At 36.3% G+C, this 27225-nt stretch overlaps 1 protein-coding gene across 1 annotated transcript in view; it reads left to right on the top strand.

Moving 5' to 3' along the window:
* Window positions 1–1071: 1071 nt before the first annotated feature.
* The window catches only part of LOC103696820 (DNA damage-binding protein 1), a 33566-nt gene continuing 7412 nt past the window's right edge, over window positions 1072–27225 (top strand). Inside the window, 14 exon segments of the mRNA XM_039121153.1 lie at window positions 1072–1363; window positions 2084–2132; window positions 3812–3871; window positions 3971–4062; window positions 5012–5063; window positions 9298–9360; window positions 9512–9561; window positions 15064–15139; window positions 21058–21267; window positions 21387–21493; window positions 21658–21766; window positions 22043–22243; window positions 22336–22551; window positions 22796–22910. Of these exon segments, the coding sequence (XP_038977081.1) occupies window positions 1260–1363; window positions 2084–2132; window positions 3812–3871; window positions 3971–4062; window positions 5012–5063; window positions 9298–9360; window positions 9512–9561; window positions 15064–15139; window positions 21058–21267; window positions 21387–21493; window positions 21658–21766; window positions 22043–22243; window positions 22336–22551; window positions 22796–22910 (1504 nt within the window). The 5' untranslated portion in view covers window positions 1072–1259.

Genomic DNA, 27225 nt, shown 5'->3' on the forward strand with positions numbered 1-27225 from the left:
ACTAGTTTTGTTATATGATTTGATAAAGTTATATAAATTCTATAGGATTAATAATAATTTTGAAATCCTTCATTTCCGCATTTCAACTTTTAACTTATGGCCATTGATATTACACATCTCAGATTTTTGCATAGTGCAACATATTTGTCATATATAAACAAATACAAAGAATCCATTCACAAATGAATTTTATTCCCTACTATATGTTTGCACTATCAGATTATTAATTTTCTATATATTGGAAAATGTTGTGCATCGAAATTGATCATAACTCATACGAGCGGCCGTTCAACCAAAGCTCGCCACGAGCCAGTGCACCACTAGTTAGGGCCAACCACTTGGCATATTCAAAAGTGCACGGCCAAGTTTAAATTTCAAAAGCCCCTGCAACACCATAGCCGAGATCCTAGGAGCCTCCGAAACCATGCCGACCTAACAGGCGGGGTGCAATCTATGTGGAGAACACCCACGCCCGATATTCGGAACGTGTGAAGGTCTGGTACATTAGAGCCTCTTGTTCTTTGAGTATCGTCTTGTCTACGAAAGATCTCTAGGTAAGTGCTCGAATACTCCGATAGATTATAGCTTTCTTCTGTTCCTTGAGTACCGTCCTGACTTAGGTATCAGAGGGTTCTCTATCGGACATGCCCCAGCAAGAAGACTTTCTAGTCTGTGTTGTTTCAGATCGGAGCGTAGTTGCGGACCGGCATCTTGGAAACTACCACCCACGTCGAATCTCAACCCAGCACAATCGAAGTAGTCGATCACTGAGTTCTCTAGTACCAATACTTCACTCGCTTGGCACCTAGAGCTGGCCGGTTTTTAATGGTAATAGAAAAAACATGGATTAAACATTCTCCTCGTATTTAGATACACAAATCTTCTGGAACAATGGTCGACAAGGGTTAATCTTCTCTAAATCCTAAATCTTGGTCCAGGTTAGGGTTCGGGGTATCAGGTCCAACCGTGTTCAAAGAAACCCTCACACGTGTAACTTCCCGAGTCACGCACGTCCGCCTCTCGCCCAGAGCCTTCGTCACTGTGTTTTCGAATACGCTGGCCATGGATTTATTATTATTTCATGAAATCACACAGGGAACCCTCGGCCCCTCTTCGGTCTAGTCCCCGAGTCTCCTTCTCAACCCCCGCCTCCACCTCCACCACCTCCTCCTCCTCCTCCACTATCACCACCACCCCCTCTTCTTCCTCCACGCGCGGCGGCGACGACAACGTCCTAGCAACCGAGGGAAGGGGCGGAGATGAGCGTGTGGAACTACGTGGTGACGGCCCACAAGCCGACCAACGTCACCCACTCCTGCGTGGGCAACTTCACCAGTCCCCAAGAGCTCAACCTCATCATCGCGTAATTTCTCCCCCTTTCTCTAGGGTTTCAATGTTTGATGTCGATTCCCCCTTGCTAGCTCTTTTGGTTCATTCAAGCTTTTCTGATTCTAGGGTTCGGGTCTGGACCGGGATTGCTCGCTTTAAATATACGCCCATTTATCTGTATTGTGGCTTGGTGTGGTATTTTTGGGGAATTTGTTAGGGTTTTCTTCGATTTGCTATGGAGTTGTACATTTCTCAGGAAGAAAAGATTCCCTTTTTTTTTATTCAAGGGTGATTCATTATTTTCCTAATCAATTTGTCTATTTTGCTTTTTTTTTTTCAAATTTTTTTACTATTTATGATTTCTTTGTAGAACATAAAATGGCCGAACTATGGACACGGCAATGTAGTAGTTTCTTTTATGTTCTTGCATAAACAATGATAAATGAATAAAATTCTCTCTCCCTCCCGGCCTCCCTCCTGGCCTCCCTCCTGTGCACTTCCCCCTCCCCTCTCTTCTTCTCCTCCTTGCCGCCCCCCTTCCCTCTCCTCCCCTTTCGATCTCTTTCTCAACTTCTTTTTCAAAGGTTATAATTTTGAAGCTGGATGTCTATTGGGACTTTTAGGTTTAGGCGTGCAAGTATGCATAATTTTTTGCATCATCTAGTAGCTTCTCCTTATTCTAGAAATTGTGTATGTTGATTCTACGGTTCCCTGCTGTATGTCTGCTAAGTAGCCTTTTTCTTTATTTTTACAGTAAATGTACTCGCATTGAGATCCATTTGCTTACTCCTCATGGCCTACAGGTAACTAAGCCGTTTGTCTTTATAAATTTTCTTTATCCATTGAAGAATAGCTGTGAGCACAAATTGAAGATGTGGGATGAGGATATTGTTTAACTATTATCAAGTAAGCAACTAACAAAGATTTTTGTTGAGTTTGATGTTTTATTTGAAGTGAAAAGAGACTATAATGCTAAAATCTGCATGTACAAGGTCAACGAAATGTCAGGCAAATTCTATGATTCCATTCATGGTCCAGATACATGCACTAATATGACCCTTGGGTCCTTGAAAGCGAGTTAGAATTTTCCATGAATGGCTTAAAAATAATTCCTAAGAGTCTAGGAAAGCAAGATAAGAAAGAAAAAGCTAGAAGCGAACCAGTTGCATAACAAAGAATTCATGAATCGGTTTTACATGAAGGAAATGCTAGAAGCCAATGGATGACCCCCTTTCAATCATCCAATAGATATTGGTGAATGGAATAAAAAATGAAATTACTTATGATGGGTTCTCTTCTGAGTTGAATGTGGAAGTGAGACAAGTGAAGTGTACAATTTTAATTTGGTGATTGTCTTTAAGCTTAATTTAAATACCATTATGTATATAATACATATATATATATATATATATATATATATATATACACATATATGTATATATGTAAATATATCTGTATATGTATGTATATGTATTTAGATATATGTATGGATGCATGTATATGTCTGAATATATGAATAGATGCCAACGTTTTTGCTAACTGTAGAGATTTAAAACAATTATGCAGTGGAATTGCTGCCTTTGTTATCCTTTGATTCCCTTGTTTGGGAAATGGTTTCACCAATTGTCTTTGTTAATAAAAGCTAGTTCTGCATCGACACTTGAACCATGAATCTTAAAGGTATTGAGCTTCATTGCAAATCTACTTGTATTTTGTGTTGCCTGGGCACTTGCTTCAACTAGAAGAATTTGTCTAAGATATGTATCAGCGAGCCAGATATGTGTCAAAACACTTAGATACTTCTCAAACTCTTTAGTGATTGACATGGATTTGAATTATTCCAAAACTAAGTTTGACCCACCATAAATTATTAGATATGGGTCTCTGTTCTGTCTAAGGATTGCTAAAAAATATTGGTAATAAAATTAGTTTCTGAGATATCTTGTTTCTTATATTTATTAGCTAATTTGGGAGTTTGGATGAGAAATTTATATTGAAAGACCTCAACTTTTAGTGGTTTCTTATCTGCAATATTTGAAATACAGGCACATGTATACATATGCATATCTATATATATAAGTATGTAGATACATACGTATGTACATATGTATAAATATAATTACATCAAAGTTCTTTTTCCTATATGCACTTATTTCTTCATTTTCCTCCAGCTGAATTGCATAGATGTCTGAATCTGATTCTTGCATCTGCATCCAATTGTTTCTCCAACTATTGTCATCCACTTGAAGCATTTTACGTACAAACTAATTACAGATGTATCATTTGTTTGCTTTCTGCCTCCTTTTTGGAACCATGGATTATCTCTTTTAGTTTTGGCTTTTATGTTTATAAGCATGAGTGCTCTGTTTATTTTTTCTAGCAATTTGCATCCTGGATGTAAGTATCTGCCCTATGCATGTGTAAGTGTTCCTCTTAAAAAAAAAGATAGAAATGCATGTGGAAGTGATTTTTATTGTTGCAGCCCATGCTGGATGTTCCAATATATGGAAGAATTGCAACACTTGAACTTTTCCGTCCTCATGTGAGTATCCATCTTTTATTTTCTTGCGATTTTGATGGATCCTATTTCTTTGCATATATGGTTTTTAAATTGATTCTATTTGATCTTGTCATCTTGTAGGGTGAACCTCAAGATTTCCTATTTATTGCTACAGAAAGATACAAATTTTGTGTTCTTCAATGGGATGCAGAGACTTCAGAACTCATCACAAGGTTAAAAATGAGTTGCACCCTTCTTTTTCCTTGCTTACTTTTCTAGAGAAAGTTCGTTAATCTTCAACATCATCTTGAAGTGCATAAAAATAAGTGCATAAAAATAAAATATATATTTTCAGTGATGTTTCTATGTCTTCATAATTCAAAGTCACAGTTCAAGCCTTGTAGAAGATAGAGTGAGTGTAGCAAAAATTACTATGTATGTTGTTGACTTATGAACATGCCATATGTATATATTGGTCGACATGAGCACCTCCACGATAGTTATCATATGCGAATTAATCTGCAGTTGTACCCTCTAAATTAGTTTGTCACCCTTGTATATATATCAGATTATCTGCAATTTTATTCTTTGAAAATGCCCTAGTATCTATGTCCTAGGAAAGGAGAAAAATTAAATCTTGAGATATCAGAAATCACCTGGTACTTAACTCATCTGATTGTATCCACCTCTTAGGAAGGGAGAAAGATCTTTAGATATCAGAAACCAACTGGTATATCACTTGTGTGATTGTATATGTCAATCTTAGGCTTTTCACTTCTGTGTTCTTACACAGCAGATCACCCTGTCTTCACACAATCACCATTACATATCAGTTCATGTCAGTTATGTCTGTAGACTATTTTTTTGAAATGCTTTGGTAGTTTCAATGGTGAAATGCTTTAGCACTTTAATTTTTAGTGGAGAAATGCTTGGTACTTTAATTGGTCTACGAACTTTGTCATGTGTCCTTTTGCTAGTAGCTAATATAGCCAAGGAATTTCCAGGAGCATCTTCTCTCTGATTTAACTCTAGCCATCATCTATTTGTATTCTAAATGTTCTTTTAAGCTGTGCAATCTTTCCATGAAACAAAGAAGTAAACTTCTTCTCGAGTAGTAGTTCTTTCTATTCATGCAGTCTTCCATTACATATGCATCTGAGCACATGCTTTTGTGACGTGCAGAGCTATGGGAGATGTTTCGGATCGCATTGGTCGCCCAACAGATAATGGACAGGTAAGAGGATGATCTTTTCTTTTTTCCCTGTTCATTTCTCTATCTGGTACGGAAATATGAGTTGAACTTGAAGACGTTAAGGCATATATTCAGTGAACCTGGATTCCTACAGAATTACTTTTCATTTGCTTTCCAAACAAAATTGAAAGATTAAAAAGCCATGCTGAGAAGCCCTTGAGTTTATTAATTTGGGACTTCTCTCTGGTAGCTATATCCTGTATCTGGCTGGCTCATTGGAATCCTTTTGCTGATATATTTGGATATGCAAGGTGCAGTTTCATCTAGGGCTCCTCTGAACTGTTTGGAGTTGGAGATAGTTTTTGGGACATGCTTGTTTCTGTGATCATATCTAGTTTCTCAAATCTAAGCTCCATTACCGCATTGGTGGAAGTGAAGGATCACTTGCAGACGTCTCTAATTCCATGGAACCACTTATTTTTGGTGAGCAATGAAGTAGATGGTTTAGGTTCCGTTTGGCAAAGATTTTGGTGGGTTAGAAAGCACTTTTTAACCCTCCAAAAGCATTTTTGAATGATATAGTGGTGTTTGGTAAAAAATCGGAAAATTGTTATAGTTTTGTTAGAAAGCTGAAAACGTCTATTTGGAAAAAGCTTTATTTTGGAGCTTCTCCCCAAAAGTGCTTTCTGGTCAATGTTGGGAAGCTGTTTTGGTTTTAATGAATTTTTTCTGATGACCAAAATGTCCACCAACAAATCTTATGATTACATATTATATCATATCATATAATATAATAATAAATTAATATTATATTATATTATAATATTGTAATATTATAATATATTATATTATTATAGTAATACATAATTATAATATAATATACTCTTATTATAATAATAATATAATTTACTATTAATAATATAACAAGATAATGTTAGATTATATTACATTATATTATATTCTATTCTATGATTATATTATAATAATGTTATGTTATTAAAATATAAACATATAATATAAGATAATATTATTATATTACAATAATACGATCTAATATGATAATATATAATAATAATATAATATAATCTATTAAATTATAATCTATTATTAGATTATATTCTAATCCATTATATTATATTATATTGTTACGTTATATTACAATATTATTATATAATATTATATTACATTGTAATAATATTATACTATTAATAATATATCATTATATCATATCATATTATATTATATTATTATGCTATAATATTTAATATTATATTACAATATTATAATAATATTATACAATATAATAATATTTTAATATGTAATATTATATTGTATTACACTCCGCTATGTAACAATATGCCATATCCTTTATTGTCATTTTATCATACCAATAATATTTTTTTATTTTGGTTACCAAATATATGTTAAAATTTTACAGCACTTTAGAAATATAATTACTAAACAACAATTAGCTTTTTATAAAAATTCTACTTCTAAATGCTTTACTTTTCGAAAGTTCTACTTCTAAAAGCTCTAAGGGGGCATTTGGTATGAGGTGATCGTCCCAGGATCAAGGTTGATATGGGTGGAGGTGATGAGATCACCGCGTTTGGTTGCACCATGGTGATCCTACGTAGCGATGATCCTAAAACACCTTCACTTCTCAAATCACCACCCAACTCGGTGATGGAATACCCATCCTTGAGGTTGGAAATCCAAGATCACTTCAAGACAGTGATCATGTGTTGAAAATTAAATACAAAAATACCCCTCAATTTAGCAGAAAAATTGATATATCAATATACCATCAATATATTATGTTAATGTTATATATATATAATATTATGTTGATATTATATATTATATTAATGATATATATATTATATTATAATATATTTCTAATCATATTATTATCCTATTATTATTGAAGGATAATTTTAAATTATAGTAGAAATATATTATTATATTTTATATTTATATAATGAAAATATTTAATATATCTCCTATTTACCTTATTTTCTTAATCAAAATAATTATTAATATTAAAAAATATTATAAGTATAAATAAAAATATTAATTCTATAATGAAAATAACATATTTTTAAATGATTAATAATTTATAGGAGTAACAAATATATTTTTATAGAATATATTAATAATTAATATATTGATAAATATATTAATATTTTACTATAATATATTTTATATGATTAATAAATGTATGATAAGGGCTACTAAAACTAAAAGTAGAATATGTGATAAAATTATGGAGCTATTATAGGAATTAGCATATTGACTTATATTTTTGATTCATGAGAATTAAAAATATATAAAAAATCCATCTAAGATATATCAGGGGTATTTGTGGTATTATGTGGTCGGTGATCTTGGATCCCCGTACCATACCAAACAAGTTACTCATGGATATCCGGAGATTTTTAATCACTGGATGATGGCCTATCAAACACATTGATCTTAGATCACTGGTGATCAAATCATCCCAGTATTCGGATCACCGGAGATCTTAGATCATTGTGGTGATTCTGTTGGGGTTACCAAATGCCCCCTAAAAGCTCTACCGCCAACGACAATAAATAGGGCCTTAGTCTTAGAGTATGTCTGAAGTTGAATGGTGATGCATGTTTAAGGCATTGCTGTTAGTATTGGTGCAAATTGTGTGTTGCGTCTGACCATGGATGGGGGTGAAGGAAAGAGTGATGCATCAAACTTAGCTTGGAGGGCTTGTTATAACACAATTTAGGGCTCGTTCTTTGGTGGGTAAAAAACTTACCCAGAAATATGCATTTTTCTAGGTAAATATTTCTCAGGCAACATTTAGATAGAAAAATAATTTGTTCATGTTCTTTTATGCATTGGAAAATAGCTCCGGAATCTATTACCATGTTTTTTGCATTACGGCTTTCCCAAATAAGTTGCTAAGATCGATCCATATTTTTCATAATACCCTTTATTACATAAATATTATTATATATAATTATATTATATTATATATAATATAATATAGATAATATAATATTTTAACATATTATATTATAATATTATATAATAATGATATTATTATATTATAATAAAAATATAATATGTTATATTTGAATATAATATTGCTATATTATAATAATAACATATTATTATATGATAATAATATTATATTATATTATTTTATATTATATATTATATCATATCATATCATATCATATTATATTATATATAGTATAATATGTAATAACATATAATATAATATATTATGTTTTATAATATCATAATATATATTACATTATATTATATTTTATACTACAATAATATATATTATATTATATTTTATAATATAATAATATACATTAAAATATATTTTATATTATATTTTAGGGATAAACAAAAAAATTATTTTTCCGGCTGATGGGAAAATGACTTATCCATCTCTTAGGTGGGTAAGACTTTCCCCCTATTTCATGGGTAAATGCTACCTATGGAAAAATAATTTATCCATTGAAAGAAGCACAAGAACATGGGTAAGTTGGTCAATGGAAAAGTTGACCATTTTTTCTGTGATATTTACCTGCTAAAGAATGGATCCTTAATGAAATATGCCTGGGCTAGACTCAATAATTCTTCTAGGCTTACTCATTAAATTTCAAGAGGTAGGAGGTCTCCCAACATTTGAATTAATTGGATAGGATAGGGCATTTTGCTTAACACTTGGTTCTTACATGCAATCAAAATATGATTGCTTATTGCATTAAACTTGTGTAGGAAGGCTTTAATGGTATCTCAGCTATATCAATTGAGGATGTTTTAGGGGAATGGAGTTTTTTCTTTCCTTGTACTTAGAGAGACCAAGTAATTGTTTTAGGTAATGAGCTTCATTTGTGAAAAATGTTTCCCCACAATTCTACATACTTGCAGACGCATACAAAGAAGCATTTACAATCACATTTTTTAGCTATATTTTGTTGTTGTCTGTTGGGTGATTGCAACAGCAGATGCTTTGTAACTATGGTGATGCTTTATTGGATCATCATAGCAGTTGTATTTTCTCTATTTTTTGGTGTATTTTTCAGTCATGGTCTTAAGGAGTGCTTGTATATATTGATGCATGATTATAGGCAATTATTGCAGACTTTCTTCTTTCGTAGGGGATCATAGAATTATTTCAGTGGTAGTTCTTGTCTCTGTGTGTTTGTCATGCTCAGTTTTTGAGGTTTTAGCCTCTAAATTATGTGAGTTGCTATCTCAGTATCTCTTTTTTCCCTTGTAGATTGGCATAATTGATCCAGACTGTAGATTAATTGGTCTCCACCTATATGATGGTTTGTTCAAGGTGATAACTTAGTCGCTCATTTTATTGCAACATTTAATTCTTGTGTTTTTTTACCCGTAATGTTTAGATGTAATACAAAATAGAGGAATCCTGAACCTTTGAGTGCTAACTGAGAAGTTTTCAATATTTAATTTCTCTGTTGTTTCCCCAGGTCATACCCTTTGATAACAAAGGACAACTAAAGGAAGCATTCAACATCAGGTACCAGGAAATGTAGTATTAAATAGTCATTAACCATTTAACAAGTATTCTGGGAAGACTGAATTATTTATGTAGAAATTAATGTATATCTTTGTTTTTTGTAAGTGTTCTAATGGAAATTTATTCATCTGTTTATCATTGTATATTGCTGTTTGATGCCTTAATAGGAGCAGCTTTGCTTACCGTTGCTGTCTGGTGGTGAAAAATATTTTTATTAGTATAAGATGATCCTATCATGGGGTAGTAGAAAAAGCATGTGTTACCTCTATTATTTTTATTACCCTATTAAATACTTCTATATTTGTGAACCATCTGTTTGTTGTTTGATCATCCTTGAATAACCCTTCTTTTATGGACATTTTTTTTGCACATCATTGTTATTTCTTATTTTTTGATATTGTACCTCTATAACTATTTGTATTATATTGTACTATGTATATTTATTTATTCCAACCTATTTGGATACATGCAAAGCATGATAGTGAATTTCTGATCATAGTAAAAGATTAGTCAGCACAAACATTTATTTCTCATTAAAATTCTATTTTTCCTTACTTATAAGCTTTTGTATGGTCTTAAAGAATTGGAAGAAGAAAGTTGGTTGAGTTTCTTGAAGTTTCTCACTCGAATCTCATCAAATTTTCATCTCGCAACTAGAAACAAATATGAATAGGAAAAGATAGAGCTGATACTAAATCTCAAATCCTCTTTGCAAGATGAAAAAACACCCATAATTATATTCTTAGAATGCATCAAACTTACCATAACCTAACTTGGCTGAGCAAAATGGACTTAGGTCTTAAGATGCTCAAGAAAGAAACGAGATATGAATTGCCTATTAATTGCTATGCAATTTAAAGAAATTCCCATTCTATGTCTTACACTTCGCAAAGTTTGATCTTCAAGAATATATTTATATATAGACTTACAGCAGAAGTCTCCTCTGATGATTTGAGGACTATTCAGAAACTTATAAATTAAATTAAAGCTTCTGGGCCTTTAACTTTTTGAGAAACTATTTCTTACCTAGGCACGCACATAACTGAATGGAATCACAAACATGGTAAAGATATCGACAAATGCCAGTTTATTGGCTTATGGGCATTTGATATGCGAAATGGATATATAAGATGATGGGTGTAAAATATAGATGCACTTAAAAAAAAATTAATGCAATTAGTATGATTCTTAATTTAGTATTAGAGATTTTATAGGATGTACCATATGGATTCTAGCCAAGGATGGTGGAATCGTCTTGAACCGCTTGGTTCGGGGGGGTATCGAGCCGTATTGGCGGCGGATCGGGATGGTTCTAGCTTTCAAATCAAGAAATCAGTGGAGGGGGAGAGGGAGAAGGAAAGAGAGGAAAAAAGAGAGGGAGGTAGGGAGAGGGGGAGGAAGGAAAGGAGGGAGAGGGCGGCGGTGAGCGAGGGCTGCTGGGCTAGACTCAAGGTAGGGGGGAGAGAGGACTTTCGAAGCTCTCTCTTCTTTGTGTGTCGGAACAGGGGCGGACCCCCTAGGGATTTCGGCCCCCTTTTATATGTTTTTTGAATTTTTTTAAAGTGAAGTCGACAGCCACTGCTGACTTCACTTATTATTTTCTTTTTTTTTTTAATTTTTTAAGTGAAGTAGGCACACGTTGTTGACTTCATTTCAAAAAGTTCAAAAAACAGTAAAAAGGGGCCAAATTCCCTGTTTCCTTTCGAAATAGGGGCTCTGCACCTGTTCTGATGCACGAAGGAGAGAGGAAAAGCCCTCTCTTCCCCTCTCTCGATCCTGTTCTGGCAGCCCTCACTCATCGATGCTCTCTCCTCTCTCCATCCCTTCCTCTCCCTCTCCCTCCCTCTCTCTCTTTTCATCTCTTTCCTTCTCTCTCCCCCTCCCTCCTTGCTCTCTCCCTCCCTCCCTCCCTCTCTCATCCTCTGTATCTCTCTTTTCTTCTCTCTCCTTCTCCCTCACCCCATCCCTTGCCAGTTGGCCTATTGGTTCATGCTGGAATAGCACAACATGGGGGTGTACTTTACCATATCGTCAGCTTACCGGCCTGGGTGCTAGTTCCGATATTGCAGACCTTGATTGTAGCAATAGAAACCCAAGAACATGTCTTGAATATGCATACATAAGGATATATATGGATGCATACAAATACTAAGTCCATTGATAGCATAATTACATTCAGAAATGCATGCTGAAGTTCTTGTGTTGCCTTAACATGTGCAAATACTGATATGCCCTTAAGTTTTGTCTACTGCAACATGACACTTATCCCCATGTGATTTATTGCATTCAGTGCTCAGTATGCAAGTTGCAGCAAGTATACTTATTCCCCATGTGAGTTTTGTGTATAAACTCACAAGTCTATTTTCGCAATTATATAAATTCTAGAATTGGGCTTTTGATGTTTCATTAAGTTAAACATAGATCATAGTTGTCAAGTAGCCTAGTCGACCCAGGCAATGGACCCTCCTATAGCTCAGGTGATTGCTCAAGCAATTTGGTGACCTCCTAAGAGATCATTTTGTACAGAATTCATAAAATAATTTATGCCTTCATCTATTTCTAGACATAGGGCTGATGTCCAGAAATAATTTTTCTATTTCAATAATTAACATATTACAACACGATTCTTTTTCATAAACGAAAAATTTAAAGAGGGCACTGATAGCTTTGGAGTCTTGACAGCTGTCATATGTAAAATATTATGAATGCAGGTATATTACATATCAACAATAATTACTATCCGATGTTAGATGGTTACTAATATGATACTATCTTATATGTACTTTTTTTTCAATATTTTTGCTGCTGAATGGTGGATTCATTTTGATTTGTCCGCGAGAAATCTTAAGCGGTTAGCTATCCAGATCCTCTCTCAGACGGTCTCCTTGAGTGGTTGTGAGCGCAACTGGTCCACTTTTGTCCCCATCCATAGCAAGCAGAAGAACCGTTTGACATATAAGTGCTTCAATGACCTTGTGTATATTCACTACAATTTAAGGTTGAGGCTAAAATGCATTTAGGAGAAAGTAGAGCTAAAGTATACAGATTCGATCTATAATGTTTTTATTGACGATAAGGATGATCCTATGATCGGATGGCTTATGGACCAGCAGCCGAAGCCGGAGCTTGATGAGCCATGATTGTTTCTACTATTGGCCAATTTTGTAGCTAGCGAGGTTAGGATGGATGTAGGGCAATGGGCAGATTGCAACATTTCATTCATCCTTCCAGTTGATCAGTTATAGCCACATTGGTCATTGAGGAGCCGATCATCATATGACTTTTTATTCGAGATATTCTTCTAAAGATATGATTGAGAGTTGTTTCAACGAAGCTACCACGCTATCCGGTCGATTCAATCGGGAGGGTGATATCCATCCTTCCAACATAACTAGGTAGGAAGGGGCACGAAGGGTAAGTAGACAGTTGCTCGGCGCAGCAAAAAAGAAAAAGAAAAGATAGTTGCAATCTCGATGGAGAGTGTGGAAGAGTCAGTTCACTCAAATTTAGATATCAGGAAGAACAACGGTGACAATTTTGGTGATCATGGATCTGCTGGCCAGGGAGTGTAGGACATGAGACCATCGTTTATGAGACAACTGCAGAATGGTCTTCGATTCACCTATGAGTCTCAGTTTACGCATGTCACACAGGATAGAGATTATGATGTACGATCTAGTACAGCCCGCGAAGATACGATTGTATATTGGAGATTGGCTTCTCGAGGTTATTCAGGAGGGCATGATGCAACTGCAGATGACCTCGCACGTGGAGTAGGATCTATAGATATATCAGATTTCAAGTCGTATGCTGGATCCTATTACTTGCAACCTATGACCCATACGGATATGAATATAAATATGGTGCTTTTGAGGCATCGTCTTCTGGTGACTACTGCCCTATGTAGCCTGAAGCATTTTACGGGTGAGATTTTGCTACGGGTACATTCAAATGGGCTCCTTTACAGCTGTATTATCCGCTAGAGGACATCTCTCAGAGCTAGAGGTTCAAAGAGAGATCCAAGAGTGGCTATAACCTATAGCATGTTCCTTATGGGATGAGCATATTGGACTACAACGCCTTTTAGTTAGAGAGGTAACTGATGTGCCTCCTAATGATGCTAATGATCCGGATATCTATGAGAGGCATCACTACTCGACGAGATTTTAGATGTCGATATGTAAGTTGTATTTTAAATATTTGTAATTGATTATATCATATTATATTTTGTATTCCCCTAATTAATTTTAGGATATTTCATGTTGCTTCTTGTAGCATGCAACACCTTACTAATCATTTTATGTTTTGTATCATTTTAAAACAACAAGATGCATGATTTAGGTTGTATCGGGATCACAGAAACATAAAAAAAATCAAAAAATATTAAATTATACTTAACATCATCAAAAAGTTAAAAAAATTGATTACCAATAAATCAAACATAAAAAACATTGAAAAAAATTGGCATGTCGGTTTCGAACCGGTATGCCTTTGCATATCGTGTGTCGGTATGGTATTAAATCGATACCATACCAAATCAGCCATCGACTGGTATGGGTCCTAGTACCGGTTCGGCGGACTTTTTTATATGGCTATGATACTTGTAATATTTAACTAGATTAGTTCTGTATAGAGCAACAGATGATTCAAACATATTATCAAGTGTAGTTACATATGCACAGACAGAAAAGGTAGAGAATAATATGGCTTTGGCTGGAGTAGGTCTAGTACTTGCTCCCACCAGAAGATGATGCTCTTACCCCTGATAAATTGCAGCGAGCAGTTTACTTGCATAGTGGTATTTTGAATGATTTGCAATTATTAGTATTACAACAAAAAGTTTAAGTAACTCTTATAGAAAAAAGTTGCATTAACGGCACAGTCAAAATGACAAAATTACCACCGTGCAAATAATGTTCATCCATGCATGTTATTAGGGGAAACATGTATTTTTCCAGTGGGAGCAATTTTTAAAATTGCGCCAACTGGAGAAATATAACTCCACCCATATATGTATATAAGTGTTGCACAAATGCTTCTAAGGTGTTTCAAACACTTTGACGTCTTTTGTCAAGTGACATGCCCTCCTCGTCCACTTCATTTTTGTGTTCTTTCTTTGATGGCTTAAAATATGCCTAATCTACTTATGTGGTTTTCCTTCTGTAAAGCATGAGCATATCTTCAATTACGTCATTGTTTGTAGTTATTCCTATGCCAGCAGGATGATTAAGATTTCCGTGTGAGCATCCTAAATCTGCCTGTAACTTTCTTTCCCACTTGAGTAAAGCGTAGACCATGCACTGTAATCCCTCTTAAAAATTTGGGAGGAAAGTGATGCAACACAGGTGATGAGAAAGATGCTCTGGAAAGAGGGGATGGCAGAACCTGGTGCCTGCATTTAAGTTTATACAGCTGTTCTGATAATATAATCACTTATTATACTTGCAATAATGATTTTTTGTCAAAATATTTTGAAATTTAACACTTTTTTTTTTATCACAGGCTTGAAGAACTTCAAGTTTTGGATATCAAATTTCTGTATGGCTGTGCAAAGCCCACTATTGTAGTCTTATACCAGGTAACCCATATCGTGCATAGTAGATTACTAAGATAGGGGTCCTGCTGCACAAAATTTATGGCAATAACTTCATTGATAGTCATCATGAATCTGGATTAAACCTTGAAGATGTTGTTGTTAAGGTCTTGACCGTGCATAGATCTCCATATTTGGCTTAGGCATTGCACAATTATTATCGTACAGTTAAGAATGTGTGTATATGTTTATTATATGCAAAATTTAAATGTATACAAGTATGTGTATACAAATGTGTGTGTGCGTGCGGATATTTGCCATGTGCAATACATGTGGTAAACACCGGTATATATTATGTTATTTTTGAAGTGGGTGTGCAATGTGCCCATGTGTGTCTGCACATTATTCATGAACAAATTGGTATAAACCCAATAATTATACAGGTCTTCATGGGATAATTTTTTTGTCGTGTACAAAGACATTTTTCGTTCTATCATTTCCGAAAAAGTCGATAAACTAGGTGGATATGTAAAAGATATATTTTTTTCCCATTACTTGGACATGTATAAAAAAAATATTGTGACATTTCATTTCGTACAGCATTTTCAAACCGATCATTTTTTATATATCGCAATGGACAATTCTATCGTTTATAATCGAAAAGAAAAGTTACTAGAGGTTTTTCAAACCAGAAATAAGTCTTTTCATTTTTCTCTTCTTTAAGTCTTCCCAATTCCCAATTATCTTGATACCTATCAAGATAAGAATCTTCGTCCAATGGGAGTCAAACATTAAGTGTTGCCTTTTAGCCTTGGAAGGGAGGCATGCAAGTCTGCTAAAAGCCAAAACAAGCAATGTCGTGCAAACAGTGTTTTGTTTAGTAGTTTAGAATAATAAAGAAAATTATAGATGACATAAGTGCCCTGCTGTAAATGACCACTTCAATTAAAAAAAGAAACGAGCATTAAATACTAATGACCATTATATACTTGACAAGTGCTTTAGCGAAAGGTTGATCATATAGCGAATTCATTAAGTTGTTTGGTACTCCCAGAACCTTCTTTTTCCACACACTCTAGCCATAACATCTCAGCATATAATAAGCTTTCCTCTTTCAGTCCTAACATTTTTTAAGTTGACGAGGCTCCACCGAAGTAATGAGCACTGCTCTAGCTCCATTGTCATCTGTCATATCTGTGTCAGTGATTATTATGCCAATATTATAAAGGATAAAAATTCATTTTATAAACTAATTATTTTTAGGATTTCACAAGCATCAGAAGCATGAAAGTTATTGCTGTCCAACACTGTGTATTCATAAGCCATGATTTTTTACCTGACAAGCACAGAAAAAATTAAGACAGATTATTGGAGTCATGGGAGCTATCACGCATCCAAAAGTCCATACTATCATGCTCACATAAAAGCAACTTGTACAGTTCGAAGGCCTTTACATTTTAATTCTCTTATTTTTGTCACAGAAGTACGAACAATTTCCCTGTCTAGTTTTTCTAGTTGCTTTCCCTGTCATAGTTGCTTTTCAGCACCTGTTATTCTATTCACCCGATTCCCATAATTTTCCCCAAATTGGTTTCCAACAGTTTGAGTCTGAATATGTGTTGTCTGTTTTTGCGTACTCTTCTTAAATTGATCTAATGAATTCATACATTCCATCATTATACTTTCTCCATTAGGTTTCTTTGAAAGATTTTTTTTAAAGTTGTACCGGTTATTAGCAGAATTTTAATAAAGAGTAAATGATGTTGGAAGGTCTTTTTTTAAATTAAAAAAGTGGAATCCTATTGAAATCTGCTTAAGAGACCAATTTGCAGATGAACAAATCACCTAACATGTTAACTCTCTCTCCATTAACTGAAAAATCATCAATGGTACATTGGTAGTTCTCTATCACGAAAGGTTGTTATCTATAGCATCATTGAGTTATTTGGTGCATCAGTAATCTCCTTGTTATAACACAAGCAAAATATGATTGTTGAAATGCAAATGCTTTATGAAAATTTCTATATATTCAATTGTAAAGTCTCGTATCACACTATGATACTTCAAGAAAGGGGTGAAAGTGAGGAAGAAAACCATGTAGAAACAACTTTCAGAATGGAGACTAAACAGGAACACGAGGGATCCGCCTAAAAGGACCCCTTCCTTCGTTCGGAAGAACAAGAAGATTCGTAAAAAATAGAGGAACGGAAGAGATCCAGGTGGATGGAAAGGAAAAAGGGGGGAATTCCACTTTCACTTTAATGAGACATCCTATAAAGATAGCCCAGAACTTACACTTATCGTAAGATGAACGCTTGGAAATGAGTTAAGCACTTCTAACCTTTTTCAAGTTATAAGGAATCCAAATGGTCTCAATTCTTGCCAGGCAAGTCCTTGTTTAATCAATTCACTGTTTGTAGAAACCAAAGTTCCTGAATTCCATAGAAGCAGTATGGTTTTATGTTCAATCTTGCCTTGTTTTATTATGTGCCTTGTGTTATGGCATCCATTTATTGTGACAAAGCCTGCAAAATATTTTTTGCATTTTTTTTAAAAAAAACATTAATGTGCCTCGGAACCGACCACAACTCATACAAAGGGCCGGCCAACCAAAGCTCGCCATGAAGCCTCTGAAATGACAACTAAAGCTCACCACGTGGCAAGCCTAGAAGCACGTGAGTGGCTCTTCAAATTTCAAAACCTCCATAGTTGGCAACACCTCGGCCGTGATCTTGGGTGGTTTTCGAAATTGCACCAGCAAAATGGGTAGGGTGTGATATGCATGCAAAATGCTCATGCCTAGTTCTCGGAGTGTGTGGAGGCCTGCTAATTATAGTCGACCCTTGTGTTCGAATTCCTAGGTGATAGGCGCTCGCCTTCGCCTATATAATCCACTCTCCGGGAGACCTTTCAGGTAAGTATTCTGGTGCTTTGACAGACCATCTCACTGTCATCCACTAAGAACCTCCTTTGTTCTTTGAGTATTATTCTGATTTAGGCATCAGAGGATCCCCCGCAGGACACACTTCGGCAAGAGGATTTCTTCGTGTTTGTTGTTCCAGGTCAGAGCTCGGCCGTGGACGAGGTTCCTGGACGCAGCCATCCATTCCAAACCGCGGCTTTGTACGATTTGAGTAGCTCATCACTGAGCCTTCCAACATCTCTCTCTCTCTTGGTGCTTGGGTCAAGCCGGTCCTTAGCGGCAACAAACATTATACTTCTCAGGAGTCAATTTTTGCATGCCCTCTTAATCTACCATGTAGAAACTGCAATGTGATCTTTTAATGTTTATTTGAGGAGGTTAATTGTGTAGGAAACATGTTATCTACCAAGTGTGCCTTTTTAGGAGGGAGAATGATGAACTAAACATTCAGATATTTACTTTTTGTACCAAAAAAAAAACATTTAGATATTTACTGCAACTTGTCTTCCTATAGACTTCACAAGGTGTAGTACTAGACTACCAGCTGGAATTGTTTTCTTGGGGTGTTCTACATACCTTTTGCACATAGACATGTTTCTTGATGCTTCCATCCTCTATTCAAACCATCACTTTTTGTTACTATCATATAGTTAAGCCAACAATAGATCAAAGTTATCTTGCATGTTCAAGTTTTATCTGTAGTTATTTTTTCCTAGATGAGACCAAAAGGAAACCTTAAAAACTGATTCACTACATGTGTGGTTCTAGTATACTGCAATACTACATGTTACTTATACAGGTGCTTCCTACGAACAACCGCTATCTTGATTGTTTTAGATAATTGTTTTGATGCTCCCAAACCAATGTCGACTAGAGCACCTGCAATTGATTCATATACTAAGGTTCCGATCATATCATTAATTGAATGAATATATTGGTTATTCCTTACTCCTAGCTTTCCCCTATACAATTAGTCTCTAAGAACTTAAATTGAACTTTAGAACAAAGACAGACAAATCCCTCTTAAAATAACTGGTATATTTGAAACAAGGTTTCCAAAATCTATCTTCTGATCCAATTTCTGTGGGTCCCTTTCTGTTCATTTTCATGAAGAGCTGCATCCTGTTTTGGCACGATTATTTTTCATTTCCATCATGTTAATTGCCATCTTTACTTTCTTGATAATTGGAAAAGGTTTAGGCCCATCTCCCTGTTGTATCAGCCTTTAGTCTTACATTGCACATTCATTTATGTTAACCAGTTCCCCCATCTTCCTTAGTTCAACCACCCTCTGTCCATAGCAATCTTTTTATTGTTATATGAAACTTATGATGCAGGACCATGAGGGGATGGCTTGCTAAAGCATTGATGAACCCAAGGGGCTGTGAGGTTAAGAATTAGGCCGTCCACATGGTTTACCTCCTTTTTCTGAAAAGAAAACTGAACAGATTTTTTTAAGGATTAGAAGATATTAAATGGGTGTAGTTTTGTTTTTCCTTCAAGTTTAGGAAATAGGTAGTGATCCCATGAAAATGATTGTTAGGGCTTTAGGTCTCAAAAAAGGAGTCCTTATATTGGCATGTCATCAGAATTTGGATTGCAGTTAATTGTTTCCTGTAGAAAGTAAACTTGGAGTGTGGGCTAAATAGTTTTGAAGAAAAATAAATTTAGTTATTAGCTTAGAGATATGGGAAACTGTGCCTATGTACAGATTTTGAAATTTAGTTCAAAGGACAGCAGATTCATGTTGAAATTGATACCAGCAATAACAGATAGAGGAGAGAAGAATTCAGCATTACTCATGGAAAAGATCTGGGAAAATACGGCAATCTTGATCAAATAACAACGACTATATAAGAAGATAAATGTGTTACAATATAAAGGAAAAATAGAGAAGAAATGGAGTTTAAGTTGAGAGGGAATAAAGAGGAGAGAGGAAACATTTGTTAAGAGAATTCAAAGAGGTGTCGTTTGTGCCACCATAAGTAGCCTTCCTACAATGCTGTTTTAAGCCGACTCTTATGGGCCTTCTGTAGACTTAGCCAACCCCTTTAAGTCTTCGAGTCTCATGAGGGCTTTTAACAGTTAAATGATAAACCTTTTTGTTCATGCGCCCATCAGTCGAGGGACATTTGCCCTTGAAAAAGTTGGCATTTGTTGTCACCTTGTGATAGCCGGTTATAGGTTATACTTAAAACCCAAGCTGGTCATGAAATTATCCTTATTTTTCTTCCAAACTTGTTGGCATTTGTTGTCACCTTGTAAGGTCCTAAACTTTTCGTTCCAAACTCATGATTAAGCAAACAGAACCTTCCATTGCGTATGATCTTGATTTAGATGCTTTCTTGTTTGATTTTTATTCCCATTACTTCTGCTTCGCCAAGGATTAAAATACCACATTTGCTGTTGTTTTGCTGGTCAGAAGCTCATACAGTTATTCATTTTGTGCCTCTGTTTTTGTGCTTGTCAGAAGCTTGCACGGATTTTCATATTGTGCCATGCTGGTCATGCGCCATGGACTATAGAATAAAAAAGAAACAGGTCTATGTTGGTGCATATCTGTATGTGTTAGCGTTTGATGATTTTAAGGATTAAGATATTGTGTTTTGGTGCCATGGTGACCTCTCACTTGCATGGTATATATTATGCGCCAGTGCTTGGCGTGCACGAAAACCATGGCATGCTAAGTATTGGAACACAGCCAGCATCCTGCAAGCGGTTCATGTCGGTAAGGTTCTGGCATAATGTGTGCTGGTCTGCTTTGTATTATCTTATTTGGCAATGTGTTGCTAAATCACTAATGTGGTAGGTTTGGGAAAAAAGGTGATGGCAGCTTAGATATGGACCACTAATATCATTAGCTTTTGGTTTCCACATATTTCTCTCTTAATTATTTTATATTCTGAAAATTATTTTGTTCATCTTAGTGTTCTCTTAAGTCTTATACATGTTATCCATTTACCATATTAAATCCAATAAATGCTAATTTATCTAAAAAATCCAACAAATGTTGCATTAATTTCATCAATTCATTCTACAGGATAACAAGGATGCACGGCATGTTAAGACATATGAGGTTGCACTCAAGGATAAAGACTTTGTTGAGGGTCCATGGTCACAAAATAATCTTGATAATGGGGCTGGTCTTCTAATACCTGTTCCTATGCCTCTTGGTGGTGTAATAATTATTGGGGAAGAAACAATCGTGTATTGTAGTGCGGCTGCATTTAAAGCTATACCAATCAGACCAGTAAGCTTTTTTGCCTGCTTGTTGTTTTCCTTTCCCTGTTTTACTTGCATGTTTTTATGTCCTTTTCCCTATTATTCTAACTTTGTCTGTTTTTGCCTAATCCATTGGTATGCTCTTAGTCTATTATAAGAGCCTATGGGAGAGTTGATGCGGATGGTTCTCGATACTTGCTTAGCGACAATGCAGGTCTTCTGCATTTACTCGTCATCACCCATGAGAGAGAAAGGTGAAGTGCATATTAATTTTTCAAAATGTTCCATTATTTGTTGAGGAAACTGCTCTCCTACCAGCAAAAGCTTTCACTAGAGCAGATTTATAACTGATGTGTTCCTCTTTATTTATTCATGTTATTTACTGAGCAATTTTATTTTCTTTTTTCTGTTGAATTAGGGTAACTGGACTCAAAATTGAACACTTAGGAGAGACCTCTGTGGCATCAACAATATCTTATCTTGATAATGCAGTTGTTTATGTTGGTTCAAGTTATGGAGATTCTCAGGTATAATAGTAATAAGATGCAGAAAACCACTGCTTTATATTTTACCTATATTGAGAAGCATTTGTTCTTATGGTTGTGGTATTTTTCCTAGAATATAGGAAGGTTTTGCTAAGTTGACTTCCTTTGATGTCTATTTCTATTGATTTGCTTGAATTAATAGTTTTCAGGTTGTTTTGGTACTTAAACGCCCTCCCCCCCCTTCCTCCTCTTTTTTTTTCTGCATGTTGTTTCTTTCAATGCATCACACTGAAATCTTGATTTGATCTTTCTTAATAGCTGATAAAACTGAATCTGCAACCTGATGCGAAAGGTTCGTATGTTGAAGTTCTTGAAAGATATGTCAATCTTGGGCCTATTGTGGACTTCTGTGTCGTTGATCTTGAGAGGCAAGGTCAGGGTCAGGTTGTTACATGCTCAGGAGCTTATAAAGATGGTTCCCTTCGCATAGTTCGGAATGGCATAGGGATTAATGAACAGGTCGGCCTATTTTTGTTATTCCCATCCTTTGAGATCATGGCTGCCTAGGTTCATTGGAATACTCCACTAATAATATCTTCATTTGTTATCAGGCATCTGTAGAACTTCAAGGCATCAAAGGATTGTGGTCTCTAAGATCTTCTACTAACGATCAATATGACACCTTCTTGGTTGTAAGCTTTATCAGTGAGACACGTATACTGGCAATGAATATGGATGATGAATTAGAAGAAACTGAGATAGAAGGATTTTATGCACAAGCGCAAACCTTGTTTTGCTACAATGCCATGCATGATCAACTTGTACAGGTTTAACTCCTAGCACAATTCAATATAGTTTTCTTCTACTTTGGATAGCATGCTACCATAATTTATGCTAATTAGACATATTCTATCCTATCATAGAGAACAATTGCATATTTTAAAAATGGCAATTACTTGCTGAAATATTCTACTGTTTATGAGCACACATATATATGGTTATGTGTATGTATCAGCATTTATTAGTTCGCCCTAAAACTATTGTCAGCAGACTGACATTTTCTGCAAACAGGTTACTGCTAACTCTGTTCGTTTAGTGAGTTCTACATCTCGGGAATTGCTGGATCAGTGGAATGCACCTTCAGGGTTCTCGGTCAATGTTGCCACTGCTAATGCCTCTCAGGTTCGTTGCCGACCTCATTCAAAGTCTTATTTTATTATACTGATTAGCGAGTGGTAAAAATTTGAAAATACTAGCCACTTTTGGAAGTCAAATATCAGAATGAATCCTAAAGTTTTCTTTAAAAACTGTATAAGAAATGCAAATAGATAAGGAAATATGGTGAGAATAAAAGCTCTTAAAGTGAATAAAAAGGTGCTTGGTATTATCTTCTTTTTTGGATTTGGTGTCACTTTATATGTACATAGTGTCGATTCAGTTCACCTTGTGGTGCTCTAAAGTTCCATCAAGGTTCAAGACCGACTTAGCAATGATTATGGTTGTTGATGTGAATAAAACAAAATTTTCTATCAGATCTTGCAGTTTCATGATATTCTTGATGTTCTTACTGAAATTTTCTCTCCTCTCTCTAAGAATCAAATGTGTTGGAGACTGGAAATGTCTTTGCATTGAGAGGCTAATAAACATAACCATCAACCATGTCTCAAGTAATCAGGATTGGCTTTTTAAATCCCCATTTCCCTAGCTTTCCTATTTGGCGAGAGGCTAATATACTATATGCAAAAGTATAAGTAATTTTTGTGCAGTAAAGATTGCAGCCTTTTAATTGTGCTGGTTTGATCTCAACCTTTTGAATCTTATTACTGGCGCAAATGATCTGATCCAACTGAATAGCACTAGATTTTGTTAATTTGAGTCAACTATGAACAAAAACTCTTTCAAAAGAGAGTTATCATAGTCTTATCTTTCCTGGCTTTTTTTCCCTCTTGTGCAAATTTTCCGTAGTGTCTACCATGGGTTGAATACCAGGCCCAACGTGGACCGGACCCAAGATTAACGATTTGATCGTGACCATCTACAAATCATCAAGTTTGTTGGAGATTCTTAGATCCTGATCATGTATGTATTCTCCTAATTTCGCACAAATATTTTCCAAGTTTTATGAGGCTTGTGATACTGATTTGGATCGTTGCTGTGGGTGAGATTTCAGAGGGGTTGCACATGAGCATATGACATTTTTTGATCAGTGGGATTATTTCAAATCTTGTTGATTAATCGTGTATGTAGAAAGGTGCTCACTTATTGATTATAATGGAAAGGTTCTCAAAGACGAGGGACTAAAGCTTTCGCTCCTAGATCCAACTCCCAGAAGTTTATTTTTTGTCAAGGTATTAGAAATTTTGCTCCAACTTTGACATTTTCCACTCTCCTTTGCAAGGTCTGCTGTACCGAAATTGGGGTCCGAATCAGTTGCCTGGTGGCATGGGTCGGTACGCCCCCGTACTGTTCCGTGCCGGGCTTGTACTGACACAATAGGGGAGGCAGGGGAGAGGAAGAACGGGAGAGAGAGAAAGAGAGAGAGAGAGAGAGAGAGAAGGGGGAGAGAGCGTAGCGGAGGCCGACGAGTTGTGTGGAGGAGGCAAAGGAGAGGCTCCGCCTCCGGGTCTCCTGTTTCGTTCGAAACAGAGAACTCGAAGGGTGCTCCTTTTTAATTTTGCGATTTTTAAATAAAATCGGCAAATAAGTGAAGTCGGCAAGCGATTTGCTGACTTCACAGGGGACCCAGAGGTAGAGCCCCTCCGGCTCGTCAGCCTCCGTGGTTTCCCTCGCAACTCGTCGGCCTCTGCGGCCATCTCTCTTCCTCTCCCTTCCCTGCTTGCTCTATATTTTCCTCTCTTTCCTTCTCCTTCTCTTCCGTCAATGACTTTTCATTTTGGTTGTTGAATCCATCTCGATTCCGTCGCCGGTACAGCTCGGTACTCTTCGAACTGCCCGGTTCTGCCGACTATGCTCCTTTGCATAACAGTAGCAACATACTTTCCTTCTATATGTCTCACCTAACCTTGTTTCCATGGCAACACACCTTTCCATGTGTGATCATCCGAGATGCATAACCCAAAAAAATGCATGTAATTGCATGAATGACATGGCATGCTCTGCTTTCATACACCAACAAGAATTCTATTGCAATATCCATACATATACTCATCTATTCTCAAGTTCAGGTTCTCTCTGGTTTAGGATTGAACTGGAAAAGTCCAAGGTCCTGATCATGATCATCTGTGACTGGAAAGGTCCATGGTCCTCATCATGATCATCTTTGTATTATTCATTCTCAGCATGCTAGATGTATCTTAGTTTTGAAAGGTTCTCTTTTATTCCCTTATGAGATAACTCAATTCTGTCTTTGCCACCTTGACAACTTGCATAGGGTGAATTCCAATTTTTGTTCCTAATACATCCACATGGCTTAGGAAGGCCCTTGGTAATGGTATCATGAACCATTGATCGTGAGAAAAATATCTTGTTAGAAAGATAAGTATGATGTGTCATTATGGTTGGTAATGGGCCAGGTTGGTCAAATTTCCTCCCTACCTAGGTCCAGATCAGAAAAATTCCAGATTTCAGACCAAGCACAAGCCTTGAAAGCTTTTATAAAGTTAGGGCCTTATCCCAAAGCTCCAAGCCAATAGGCTCGATTGGAGCCAAGCCTGAGCGGGCTGACTTGAGCCTAAACCCAAGCCTAGTATGGTGGACAGTGCATGCGACGAGAGAACGGTGGGGGCTTGGAGGAGCATGGCGGGGTGTTCTTAGGAGGAAAAGGTTGTCAAGGAAAGCTGAACCGAGCCGAACTTGCCGGTTCAACCCGAACCGAGCCAACCCAGTTGGAGACCAGGTCGGTTCGGCCTTAGAAAACAGGGGCCGGAACCGGCCAGAACAGGACGGAGTTGGACGGTTCCATCCGGTTCGACTCGATTCGAACCGGTACCGACCTGTGCCGGATGTCGACCAGTACGAGTCTCGGTACCGGTTCGGCAAACCTTGGGCTAAAGCACTAGATGATAGAACGGTTCTCAAGCTTGGTTATAGGGCATCCACATCGGGAGAGGATGAGCAGCACGACAAGGGAACCATCCTCTAGAGCTTGGCATGGAGGCATTTGTAGTCGCTTTGAATGGGAGACTATTGATGTCCTTCCAAACAATTGTGGTGGCAACATTTGGAGTGGAGAGGGCCTTGCGAAGCTGCAATAGTGAGGATTGCGGCTAAAATAGTAGGGCTAGAAGGGCCACTAGGAGATGATGCTGAAAGTGCATGAGAAGATGTGGATGAGGGGGTCGAGGGTGGCATAGAGGGAGTGCCGGCAAGGATTGCAAGAAGCTAGAATTACGCTTAGGCTTCGGGTTTTGCTTGGGCATCGTGGTGGGGACCTAGGAGGAGAAGCGCATGGGAGTGAGGGAGAAGGAGCTAGGAGGGAAAGGAGGGTGGTATGAGATGTCCAATCCTAAGTTCCCCTAAATGGGTTTGGGGGCAAGTCGAGCTGGATCGAGCTCTGAGTCAAGCTTCTTGCTCGGCTAAATTTTCATTCGGGCTCTAAAACCTGACCCAAACCTTCTCGAGCTAGGCCCAAAGCTCGGAAGCCAGCCGAACGTAGGGCCATTTCCAGCTCTATTATCTTACCATATGCTCCCAGTTACTTGGAACTGAAACATCTTCTAGGGCAGTGTCACCTGTTCTTCAAACTATTTTGCAGGAAAAAAAATTATTTCTAGGATAAAAAAGTTGGTCACAAATAGCCATGACCAATGTTGTTAAGATTGGGATCAAATTATAAATCGTAAAAGGAGTTAGATCAGATTGTGAGATGTTTTTTAGATTTTTTAAACAATATGAAAAAAATTTAAAAACTAAAAAGTAAGTAACAAGTAGTAGAAATGGAAAAGTTGAATATGAGTGAGAAATCTACTATTTAACAACATTATTTAACAATATTTAGCACATAAAAGGAAGAAAACAGGGTTGAGTTTCCTTAAAATAAGAAAATAGGGTTGAGGAGAGGTGAAGAGATGGAAGTAATAGTAAAATGGAAGAATTTGAAAAAAGGAAAAGAAACAAGGGGACTACAACAAGTTATTTGATTAATCTTCCTCACAGAAATCTCTGTCCAATCAACCCGCTGCAGCTGGATATAGATATTCTTGTAATGGATTCCATCAGACTCATTTCCTGATCTTACAAGGACATTGACAGAATAAAGAACTGACCACTACTTTCTTGATATTGGGTGAACAGGTATGGGTCAGAATTCTTCTTATTAAGAAACTAGATGTGTGATAGATTATTATTTTGAGAAAACCAGATGGCCATTTATTCATACCTGAATTTGAATGCAAATAGAACTCCTTAAATGGAAGATAATCAATACGCCTCAATTTGCTTTCAAATGGAACTCTTCAAAAGAAAGATAATTCAAGCACTCTAAAACTGCTTTTAATTGTGCCAAAATCAGCAAAAGAAATCAACTAGATTCCTTTTCAGGC

The sequence above is a fragment of the Phoenix dactylifera genome, unplaced genomic scaffold (genome assembly GCF_009389715.1).
Source record: "Phoenix dactylifera cultivar Barhee BC4 unplaced genomic scaffold, palm_55x_up_171113_PBpolish2nd_filt_p 000990F, whole genome shotgun sequence".
NCBI classification, from domain to species: domain Eukaryota; kingdom Viridiplantae; phylum Streptophyta; class Magnoliopsida; order Arecales; family Arecaceae; genus Phoenix; species Phoenix dactylifera.